This window comes from Ammodytes marinus, assembly GCF_949987685.1.
Source record: "Ammodytes marinus genome assembly, chromosome: 18".
Taxonomy (NCBI): Eukaryota; Metazoa; Chordata; class Actinopteri; order Uranoscopiformes; family Ammodytidae; genus Ammodytes; species Ammodytes marinus.
Genome location: NC_137222.1, coordinates 1383465 through 1396041, shown reverse-complemented (window position 1 = coordinate 1396041; position 12577 = coordinate 1383465). Strand labels below are relative to the sequence as shown.

At 42.2% G+C, this 12577-nt stretch overlaps 1 protein-coding gene across 1 annotated transcript in view; it reads left to right on the top strand.

The window, feature by feature from the left end:
- Positions 1 to 2325: 2325 nt before the first annotated feature.
- Positions 2326 to 12577, top strand: part of ogdhb (oxoglutarate dehydrogenase b) — a gene marked incomplete at both ends in the record, with an annotated part of 32433 nt that continues 22181 nt past the window's right edge. Inside the window, 3 exons of the mRNA XM_080046899.1 lie at positions 2326 to 2568; positions 7159 to 7347; positions 8488 to 8581. Of these exons, the coding sequence (XP_079903025.1) occupies positions 2326 to 2568; positions 7159 to 7347; positions 8488 to 8581 (526 nt within the window). The remainder of the gene's footprint in view (positions 2569 to 7158; positions 7348 to 8487; positions 8582 to 12577) is intronic.

Genomic DNA, 12577 nt, shown 5'->3' with positions numbered 1-12577 from the left:
ATGTCAACAACGTAATATTATGGCATCAAAATGAGAGACCCCGTAAATTGTACGGTTAAGGTTTGGTTTAAGTGGGCCGTAGTTATTAGGGCAAGTTAAAGGGTTAGAGCTAGACATGTATTGGTTGTGATTATAGTTTAAAGTTTCCAGGGAGTGATTGCTATTCAAAGAAATATCCCATGTGGTGATATTTAAAAAGCTAGTTTGTGTGTGTGGTTATTATGGGGGACATTTGGGCTTTTAGTCTACTGCACGGTTATGTTTGTTGTTTGTATAGGATATCAACTTTGATATGTAGGCCTACTGTTTATTTATTAAAGGTGCTGCAAGCGGAATGGTTCTTTTTAGCTAACTTCCTGTCAGTTAGCCTACTGCAGTTATGCTGCATTCCTTTGTACTCGGAACTCGGAAATGTCCGACTTTGTAGTTCCGAGTTCCGACCTGTCTGTGTTCCAGTGCATCTGCTCGGGAATGTATGGACGCCGACAACAGACTGATGTTTTTAAGGTTATTTTAGGTGCCGGTAGATCCAATAGAGACCAATCCAATTTTTTTTTAGCCAGTTTAACGGTTCAGATTGTTATTGTGACGTAATCTGCGTCATCTCAGTGACGTCGGGAGAGGCAGACGTTGCCCGAGTTCCGACTTGGAATTCCGAGTTGAACAACCGTTTTAGGTTTTATTGCACTTTTCCTTGTCGGAAGTCGGAAATTTCCGAGTTCCGAGTACAAAGGAAGGCACCATTAGCAGACCCCTCGCTCGTCCCTACGTCACCACATTAATGCACTGCGGTCTTCAAATAGCGAGTTATCTAGCACCATCTCAGATAAGTAATTGCGATAAAACATGATAAAAACTATCAAAACAGACATTGGGAAGGATTTTTACCTGCTCCGCCATTGTAGGCGCATAAACATTCACCCATCTGTTGCTCTGGCGTGCACCGGCAGTGAGACCATGAGCGAGAGGGGTGCCGATTTGTAGCGTTGTCTCTTGTGATTGGATAGTAATTTCGGGATCCGACAAAAAGTTTATTTGTCGATTACATGCGGAACAGCTGACTGAGAGATCGGCTTTATGAAACGCGCACACTATGTAAGTGATCACTGTATGAATAAAGAGCGATCTAACACTTATGTTAACATAAATAAAGCAGTTTATCATATAGTCTGGACATACTTGCAATTCAGATAAGGCATTTTCCACCACTGCAAAATAATGCTGGTGGTGTTATATTTATTTTTCTTTGTCAACAAATCCCACGTTAGCAACCAGAACTAACAATGAACTAACTAATCCTACTAACATACAGTCTGTATTGGCTCATTACTCTGTGTCATATGGTGCTCCATTGTTGTCAAAAAAACGGAACGCTGTCTGTGTGAACCAAACTGTTACACTAAATAACATGTTGCTTCATTGAATGGATATTTTGTCCAACAAATAGTCCCCACTATAGGGATTGGCTAATGTTCTTTAAAAAACAGATATTTTGGGCCAAATTGGTGTGTGCCTTTTTTTAAATATGGAAGTATTATAATATTAATGACAGGACTGAAATAAAAATATAGCCATACTGTATGTAATGTATTATTGTTTTTATATATATATATTTTTTTCAATGTTACATGGCCCTATAAGAGTGGGCAGCAAAGTAAGAATTTCATTGTACAGGGACACACGTTTCTTACTGTGCACATGACAGTAAGGTTTACTTACAGTCCCCAGAGTTAGGACTAAACAAGGAGAAGCAGCTTTCAGTTTTTACGCTCCGCATATCTGGAACAAACTCCCAGAAAACTTGAGGTCTGCTGCAACTCTCCGCTCCTTTTAAATCAAATCTGAAGACTTTTCAGTTTCCCCTTTTAAACCTGTAATTTAAATTTAATTTAAATGTTTTATTTCTATTCATATTTTTCATTCGCTTTTCTAATGTCTATTCTAACTTGATGTATTTTAATCTTGATGTATTTCATGCCCCTGTAAAGCTCTTTGAATGGCCTTGTGTCTGAATTGTGCTATAGAAATAAACCTGCCTTGCCTATGAATGACAAAGATTGTTTCTGACAATATTTGCATTTTACAGGTTCTAATCTGTCAGCAGAAGAAAGAAAACCGGAGCTGCAGAAAAGGCCAACCTCACCTCACCTGTTTTAGGCTGACAGAAGCGAGAGAGAGAGAGGGGGAGAGAGAAAGAGAGAGAAAGAGGAGGAGAGCCAGCAGCTATACTGAGGTGCCCGGAGGCTTTATCCTTGTACCGGACAAGGTTTCTCACTCCTTTTGTACTTTTTGGAGAGGGGAGAGTTGTGGCTACCTTTTTAAGCTATGCACCGTTTAAGGACTACAGTTGCAAGGCTTAGGCCACTGGCAGCAGCACAGATCTTATCCCAGCCGCCCAGACAATTGGCGGTGGAATCGGGCTGCAGTAGTGGGAAATTTCGGACGTTTTCTAAGAGACACTTGAACACACCATCGCTGTCCGCTGAACCTTTTCTAAACGGCACAAGCTCGAACTATGTGGAAGAAATGTACTACGCGTGGCTGGAGAATCCCAAGAATGTGCACAAGGTAATGGACGTGTGTGTGTGTGTGTGTGTGTGTGTGTGTGTGTGTGTGTGTGTGTGTGTGTGTGTGTGTGTGTGTGTGTGTGTGTGTGTGTGTGTGTGTGTGTGTGTGTGTGTGTGTGTGTGTGTGTGTGTGTGTGTGTGTGTGTGTGTGTGTGTGTGTGTGTGTGTGTGTGTGTGTGTGTGTGTGTGTGTGTGTGTGTGTGTGTGTGTGTGTGTGTTTAATGTCACATTTGTGTTGTATGTTTTGGGGATGCACTGAAATGAACATTCTCGGGCCAAACTTAAACCCAAAATAATGAAACTCTAGGATGAAGGCTGAATATTGAATCGAGTTAATCATATTAGCACGATGTTCCAGGTGTCTTTTGATTACAAGTGATAAATTAAACAACTTGTCTTTGCAAATGTACCCTCTCTACTTATAGCCGCAAAACAGTGTCTGCAATAGGGCTGCACGATTTGGAAAAAATATCTAATTGCGATTATTTGGACTGATATTGCAACTGCTCACTCATCACTGGTTGCTATTTGATCACGTCATCAAAAACGACATTCTTCTGCAACTTGTTTTTGGTCTTTATCACTTCAGTTCACGAACACAGTACAGTAAAAGTTTTTTTTTTTGGTATTTTTGGCTGAATAATTTCGATTTGCGAACATTAGGTGCATCCCCAGTAAAGCCTGGCTAATGTTTAGAAACTTGAATTTGCCTTTCAGTGACTTGCTCAAATCGCTCATTCACATCTGTCAGTCAGGGCTTTTCCACATTTCACAATGAATAGGATGTCCAGTCCAAGACCGTGTGTGTGTGTGTGTGCCCCTTCACCTCTGCACTGAGTGACCTGGAAAGATAAAGATGAGCAATCAATTGAAACAGATACCTGTCCAAATGTAGCTGGGTAAAAGTACAAGTGTGTGTACTGTGTGTGTGTGCTTATGCTTGTTTGAATAGCAAAGCAGCACAGCAGTCACATGCAGTGGAGCAGAGAAAGTGAATGACAGAGAGGCCATAAGAAGTAGAAGCACCAGTTATTTCACATTGAAAAATGCTTAATAAAAACTGCTCTAGTGGTATTTTTAAAATGTGTTGTAGGATTAATGCAAATTTTGTTTTAAGTGGCCAAACTGACTGCTGCATGTCAAGCATTTATGGCTCTGGAAATAATTAAGAGACCACTCCAAATGTTCAGTGTCTCTTGTTTTACTCTTTAGAGGCATATGTTTGAGTAAAATGAACATTTTGGTTTTATTCTATAAACTACTGACAACATTTCTACCAAATTCTACAATAAAAATATTGTCTTTAAGAGCCTTTTCAATAAATAATGTAGAGATGAAGATTTAAGAAAAATCCAGACTGGTCTCTTCATTTTTTCCGGGGCTGTATATTGTAGGTTAACAGAGTTGAAGAAGGTCAAATGAATTCCTTGATATAATCTTACCAGTGAAATTCTAAAAGGCCTCCACAATCTATTCAGTTCATCTTTGAGTCAGAGTCGACATCAATGCAAAGTTTGAAGTAAATCCCTCAAAAGCGTTCATGTAAAAGAGATGAATCTTTTTTTTTTTAAGATTATTTTTTGACATTTTCAAGCTTTATTAGACAGTACAGAGTTGAAATTGGGAGACAGACAGAGAGAGGGGGGATGACCTGCAGTAAAGGTCCACGGGTCAGATTTGAACCCGCAACCACTGCAACGAAAGGCCGGAGCCGATATGGTACGCGCTCTATCCACTACACTAACGGAGCACCCCAAAAGAGATTAATCTTTATTAATCTCAATGAGATTCTCCTGGTTAAATAAAGGTTAACATTATTATTTTTTTTTTTATGAGATTTTGCGATCACAATATGCGATGTCACAGTGAACTTGACATTTTTCCTTCTGAAATGTCACCAGTTTATTCTAATCAAAGTGTCTGAGCTTGAGCCAAATTTGATTTAAAAAAAAAAAAAAGACTTCAAAGGGTTCATGAGATATTGCGTTTGTGTGTGTGTGTGTGCGTGTGCGTGTGTGTGTTTGGAAATGAAGGAGGGGTGAGCTAAATGTCATTTCGATCGCCATGTGTGTGACTCCTCTTGCGTGTGTGTGTAATTGACAAAATAAAGACTTAACTTAATGGGGTCACAGTGACTTTGACCTTTGACCTATGACGTCAAATGTATCGGTTCATCTTTGAGTCAGAGTGGACATTAGTGCAAAGTTTGAAGAAAATCCCTCAAAGAGTTCATGAGATATTGCGCGCACAAGAATGGCCCGGACAGACAGACAGACAGACAGACAGAAAGACAGAAAGAGACAGACAGACAGTGAGAAAGACAGACAGACGGACAGTGAGAAAGACAGACAGACAGACAGACAGTGAGAAAGACAGACAGACGGACAGTGAGAAAGACAGACAGACAGACAGACAGACAGACAGACAGACCCGACCCAGAGGCATAAAAGAGCTGAGTAAGAAGCCTCCTTGCTACACTTATCTAGAACTTTAAACTTTGCTTTTGCAGGGCGAGGCAGAACAACTTCACATTTACGATCAATAGTCTGATAAGAATCATTCACCTGGATTTAGCAGGAACACTTTGACACACACTTTCACTTTGTTCTGCGGCCATAAAACTGTTCAAACAAGCACGGTGTTAAAGGAATACTTCACCCATACGGGGCCGGCGTTCTATCATTATAAAATCACTATTATAATATAATGAATGAGGTTTTTCTTCCCTCAGTCTTCCCTCAATCTTCCCTTGGCCCAGCTGTCCTGTTAATCCTGACCATACATTTTACCATGTGCGATGTCACACTAGTAAAATGTAGTGTTAGACAGTGAGACCATAAAACACTCTTTCTGCCTTTTCTCAGGCTAGGATGAACCGATTTCTAAAATGTCTGCAGTGACATTTACTACATCTCAGAGTTCAATACATTGAAGTGTGTGTGTGTGTGTGTGTGTGTGTGTGCGCCTTGAAACCTGATATACCTGCTCATGGCTACGACCAAGTGTTAATGTCTTTATGTGTTACTGTGTCAATAATATGTTATGTCACATGGGTCAGCTGTTATGCTACAACAGAGGCATATCACACACACACACACACACACACACACACACACACACACACACACACACACACACACACACACACGTAAAGAGGCTTCCTGCATGTGTGATCTTTAAAGCTGCTCAGAGCAATAAGCCAATTTCAATGAGCTGGTTAGAAAACTAAAACGAAAGGTTTATTTTGTGTGTGTTCTTTGTGTGTGTGTTCTTTGTGTGTGTGTGTGTTCTTTGTGTGTTGTGTGTGTTCTTTGTGTGTTGTGTGTGTGTGTGTGTTCTTTGCGCCACGTAAGCAAGTAACACCTTTTTTAATTCTAGAAATCAAATGAATACTATGTACAGGTCTTAAACAATGTGTCTTCTGCATGGCTTTAAGTAAGTAAAATGTATATTCATATAGCGCTTTTCACAGACAGGGTCACAAAGTGCTCTACAATGAGCATAGAAAATAAAAGCATAGTGAAATACTAGTAAATATGTCTAAGTATAAAATGAATTAAAAAAACACAACAGATACAATTAGCAACATATAAAAGATGGAAGTTACCCAAAAGCTGAAGCTGCGTGCGTGTCTGTGTGTGTCTGTCTGCGTGCGTGTCTGTGTCTGTGTCTGTCTGCGTGTGTATGTGTCTGTCTGCGTGTGTATTGTGTCTGTCTGCGTGTGTATGTGTGTGTATGTGTCTGTCTGCGTGTGTATGTGTCTGTCTGCGTGTGTATGTGTCTGCGTGCGTGCGTGTGTGTGTGTGTGCGTCTGTTTTAAACTTTTCAACTTTACAGAAGGTAATGTATCATGAATCAGACGGTTAGCAACATAAGCATAATATGAGCTGGATAGAAAAGTATAACGAAAGGTCAAAAAGATCATGTGTGAGAGAGTTATTTCAGCCACGTACAGTAAGCAACATGTATCATGGTTCAGTCATATCAGACACTGTACTACCTCGATAACTATCTTTAGCTAGCCTGGTCCCACCAGACCATCGTACTTCATTTAGCCTGGTCCCACCAGACCATCGTACTTCATTTAGCCTGGTCCCACCAGACCATCGTACTTCATTTAGCCTGGTCCCACCAGACCATCGTACTTCATTTCATTTGTACAGAAGGTCTGGATGGAATCGCTCAATTGACAAACGTTAATTCACTTGGAGGCGGGTGTCTGTTGAAGTTTAAAACTATTGGATCTGCCCAGTGCCACTCTGGATCTGCCAACCAATCGCATAACGTTTGGTCGTGACGTACAGTATGTCATGAGCCGGCTTCTGACTTCAACTGAAACTGTGTCAGAGAGGGGAATGACATGCAGAGAACGACCCGGGCTGGATTCTAACCCGGGTCTGTTGTGAAGAGGACTGAGACTCTTTAGGGAGAGGGGGGGGGGGGGGTCTAACCACTACACCAAGCACACTAATTGTACACTAATTAAAACATAGCAAACAAGCCTATATTTCGTTTGACTAATTTGTCTTCTTTCATGCTCTCTCTCTCTCTCTCTCTCTCTCTCTCTCTCGCTCTCTCTCTCTCTCTGTAGTCGTGGGATATATTTTTCCGTAATGCCAACGCGGGCGCCCCTCCAGGAGCGGCCTACCAGAGCCCCCCGCCCCTGGGCGGGACGTCCCAGACACTGGCAGAGGCTCAGGCCATGGTGGCAGCTCAGCCCAATGTGGAGAAACTGGTGAAAGATCATCTCGCTGTGCAGTCACTCATAAGAGCGTATCAGGTAAAAGACACACACACACACACACACAGACAAACACGTATAAACACACAAAAACACACACATACACACACACTTCTTTTTCCACAGTTACTATATGGTTGGGTGTTAAATTTGTATTTTCTGACTTTTCACTTTTTCGGAGGCTCTGGTTCCGGAAGTACATTTCCCCATTTTAAAGATTTTTTTTGGGGGGCATTTTCAAGCTTTATTAGATAGTACAGAGTTGAAATGGGGAGACAGAGACAGAGAGAGGGGGGGGATGACCTGCAGTAAAGGTCCACGGGTCGGATTTGAACCCGCGACCACTGCAACGAAGGCCTGAGCCAATATGGTACACGCTCTATCCACTACGTCACCGGAGCGCCCCAACATTTCCCCATTTTAAGGTGGATATGAAGTGTAAACAAATATTATAGTATGTAAACAAAGGAGGCCCATCGTAGCTATAGCAACATGCACGTTTACAGAGCCTAGGCTGTGTATTAACACTGGATTTTTGTTTCAGTGCACACACAGTAAGTCTCCCTTCGATGAGGGGTGTCATAATGTTATATCATTCTGGCCAATAGTCGAATGCTGCTATGGAGAAAATGAATGGGATTTTTACTACTGTTTCAGAATGCAATGTTCTTGAACACATCCTATCAGAATGACAGTTATCTTCAGACCTTTGCTATCGGTACAAGATAAACTACACAGCATTGATAAGGAAGAACACACATCTCACTGATAAGGCATTGTCTCTGCAGTTTACTGGTGGGAAGATATGACCTTTACAATCAAATAATGGCTCATTTTTAAAGGCAGCTTTGGTTACAAAAGATCATTTTATACATCTTGTCAAAATACAGATGTGATTTCAGATTGTTTGTACTAGTTTTAGGTATTTTTTTAAATCTTCTTCATACTACATGACTTACTAATAATGAGATGTGTCTGTAGGGATGATATTGAACTACTTTTATGTTTGAAAAATCAGCTGCAGAATGTGACGCATTACTTTGTTGATGTCTCAGACAGAGTTGGGTTATAATGTATATTTATATATTTTTTAAATTGTGTGTGCATGTGTGTGTGTGCATGTGTTTGTGTGTCTGTGTCTGTGTCTCTTCGTGTGTGTGTGTGTGTGTGTGTGTGTAGGTGCGAGGGCATCACATAGCCAAGCTGGACCCTCTGGAGATCAGCTGTGTAGACTTTGATGACGCTCCGTGCACCGTCGGGTTCCAGAATGTTGGTGAGAAAAATTAAACCTGATTATATGTTTATTAAAGTCCTACTTCACTGGTGGGAATATGAAGGTGTATTGAACTCTGAGATCATGTGCAAACATTTTAGAAATCGGTTCATCCTAGCCTGAGAAAAGGCAGAAAGAGTGTTTTATGGTCTCACTGTCTAACCCTACATTTTACCATGTGTGACATCACACATGGTAAAATGTAGTGGTTAGGATTAACAGGACAGCTAGGCCAAGGGAAGACTGAGGGAAGACTGAGGGAAGAAAAGCCTCATTCACTATATTATTATAGTGATTTTATAATTATAGAACACCGGTTCCGTATGGGTGAAGTATTCCTTTAACGTTTACCTCTCTGTCCCTGTATTTCCTTCTTCCTATCATTGTGTTTCTGGGAAACGCCTGTTTATGAACCCTACTAAATCACAGTTTACTTCACTTCACCATGGTCATATCACCATGATCGGGTGTATCTCAGTATGAGTGTGGGAGAGAAACTGAGCCTATGTAGGAATGATTTTTGTTGGTTGAAGGCAAGTTTGGTTGCATTGCTCATGTGGTTATCGAAAAATACATACATACGTGTGTGTGTGTGTGTATTTTACCTGATATGCACGTACAAGTGACTGCATATGTGTGTGTGTGCATGTAAACATTTTTTTTTAGCTTGGTGCCTTAGATTGAGAACCATGTGACTTTGATTTAAAGTTATTGACTTCACATTATAACTGTTTTCATTAGAAACCTGCAGCACATTGTTACACAGTACAATTAGCGTGTTGACTAAATATGGCCGTGTCAGTTCTGTCACAACAGTGCAAAAATTTAGAACAGATTGGAAAGTGTGTGTGTGTGTGTGTGTGTATCTGTGTGTGTGTGTGTGTGTGTGTGTGTGAGTCTGTGCGTGTGTGTGCGCGTTATGCATGCCAGCAGCAAACTGTCATTGTGCCTAATGAAAGGCGTTGGGCCTCTGAGTTTTACAGCAGGTGATTGTTATGAGTTGTAATGGGACGTTTCCACAGTTGATAGTTCCATTGTCGACTGGTTCCCTTTGTCCCGTTGGAGTTCACAGAGTTCCAACAATAGGTCGCTGTCCGGGGACAAATCAGATTTAAAAAGATGAAATGAAATGTTCTGAATTTAAATTAAACTCTCTCTGGTTTCCCTATGAATCTAAGCCTCTGTGAACCTGGTCTGACATAGTAAAACATACTTATATGATACATGATCAAAGTTGAGTGTCTCATAAAGCTTTTACAAAAATTGTATTGGAAATAAATGTTCATAAATATTATAACATTTAGTTTAAAAGAAACAACTTTTGGGGGGGGGGGGGGGGGTAGTGGTTGTTAGAGCGTCCTCCATAGAGTCTCAGTCCTCTTCACAGCAGACCCGGGTTAGAATTCAGCCCGGGTCGTTCTCTGTCTGTCTGTCTGTCTGTCCTCTTCACAGCAGACCCGGGTTAGAATCCAGCCCGGGTCGTTCTCTGTCTGTCTGTCTGTCTGTCTGTCCTCTTCACAGCAGACCCGGGTTAGAATCCAGCCCGGGTCGTTCTCTGTCTGTCTGTCTGTCTGTCCTCTTCACAGCAGACCCGGGTTAGAATCCAGCCCGGGTCTGTCTGTCTGTCCTCTTCACAGCAGACCCGGGTTAGAATCCAGCCCGGGTCGTTCTCTGTCTGTCTGTCTGTCCTCTTCACAGCAGACCCGGGTTAGAATCCAGCCCGGGTCGTTCTCTGTCTGTCTGTCTGTCTGTCTGTCCTCTTCACAGCAGACCCGGGTTAGAATCCAGCCCGGGTCGTTCTCTGTCTGTCTGTCTGTCCTCTTCACAGCAGACCCGGGTTAGAATCCAGCCCGGGTCGTTCTCTGTCTGTCTGTCTGTCCTCTTCACAGCAGACCCGGGTTAGAATCCAGCCCGGGTCGTTCTCTGTCTGTCTGTCTGTCCTCTTCACAGCAGACCCGGGTTAGAATCCAGCCCGGGTCGTTCTCTGCATGTCATTCCCCTCTCTGATCCACTTCATCTAAAGCATTAAAATGCCCATAAAAATCTAAAAAAAACACAGAAAAAAAAGCTTTTCTACCGTCTAAACCATTTCCACAGCTCTTAATACGCTGCTCATTATCTGTGGTGTCAGCAGGTAAGATCAATTTAAAACCCGTTTTGTCTCGTTTATCATTTCTTTAGAGGAAATGTAAAATCACTTTGCACAGTTACCTCTGGTCCAGTGTGCCACGCTTTATTGGTCCGTATATATATTTGGCGCCTGTGGCTTGTTCCGCTTTCCTTGTATACAATAAATTGATTTGTCATGTTGGTGGTTGATATGAGTATAGATTGATAACATGCAGACAGAAAGCGCTTCTCATAAATGCTTATATAGTGTTTTGTGAACGGGTGTGACTTCTAAACGATTATACGCCGAACATTAAGAAAAACACTAAATGCTTAGAAATATCGCCATCCGTTTAAATGTTAATTAGGCCTTTATTTTATCACATGGTAAAGTGTGTATATCTCTATTCAGAAAGCACAGAGCCACAGCTGTTAAGGCTAAACTTGACTAAATTGTCCAATTTTGCTTTAGGTTATTTTTCATCATCATATAAGTACACACAGTAGCCGTGGCCAACTTTTAATTGGTGAGCATGACTAGTACATGAGGTTGGATCCCCCGTCTCCCCGCCACATGTCCAAGTGTCCCTGGGCAAAGAGACACTGAACCCCACATTGCTCCCGATGGTTCAGAGAGCGCCGTGTGTGTGTGTGTGTGTGTGTGTGTGTGTGTGTGTGTGTGTGTGTGTGTGTGTGTGTGTGTGTGTGTGTGTGTGTGTGTGTGTGTGTGTGTGTGTGTGTGTGTGTGTGTGTGTGTGTGTGTGTGTGTGTGTGTGTGTGTGTGTGTGTGTGTGTGTGTGCTGCTTCCGGGTGTAGCTGCGAGCCGCAGGTTTGGCGTCTCTGATAATGTGTCTACTGTCAGCGATCAAAACAGCGCATAAGCAAGCCTTAACGAGCGGTAGGATCTACAAACAGAAGTGGCGCGGCTATGACCCGACTCCGGAGCTACACCTGTCGGGAGAGGAGCTTCAATCTGTGGATTTTACTACCGACAACAAACTGACAAATGAACAATGGATTACTTTCCAGATCAAGGAGAGGGCCTTCAGACAAACACTGGATACAAAACATCTCCACGAGAAGAACCAGTACAAATGTTCGGCGGACCCAGCTAAGTGGTTTAAATTAATATCTCTTCTAAATGGTGTTTATTTTCGGAATGGGATATTCTCTGCCGAGAGCCGTAGTGGGAGGCCGTACGGACTGCCCTTTCTGAAATTCACCTGTAGAGTATTAAAAAAGCTACCGCTGGTTAAATCCTGCCCATCGGACGCGTCTACCGAGGCCCTGTGCCCGTGGATTGAAGCGCAATTGCGCTTTCTGAGAGACGTAATACAACCGCAATTCGGACATCGGAACTCTCGTGCAACAAAGATAACCCGTGACAAATTGGCTTATTTGTGGCAACATCGCAGAAAGAAAGCCATTCAAATCATACTGAATAACAGCGAGTATCCTCTGACACCACCTTGCCCCAGTAACACTCAAGATGTGCAGGCATATTATCATAATAAATGTGAAGGCAGTACCTCAATAGACGACGCCCCTCTGCTTCCACCATGGGCCGACTCACTTCTCTCACCAGAGCCAGAGTTTCCTCCAGTATCCTCTCCTTTCACAGAGGATGAAGTGCGAAATGTCCTAGCCAGGTTGCCAAACAATAAGTCCAGTGGTAGTGATGGGGTCACTTATGAAATGTTAAAGCTAACAAGCGTGAAAGAAAAATTGCTGCCAATCTTCAACACTTGTCTCACTAACAGGCGCGTGCCCGAGTCATGGAAGGGAGCGCTAATCCACAGAATACCCAAAAAAGATAATATTCCAAATGACCCCACCACTTGGAGAGACATTTCTCTCCTACCTACGATCTACAAACTGTTTATGAAA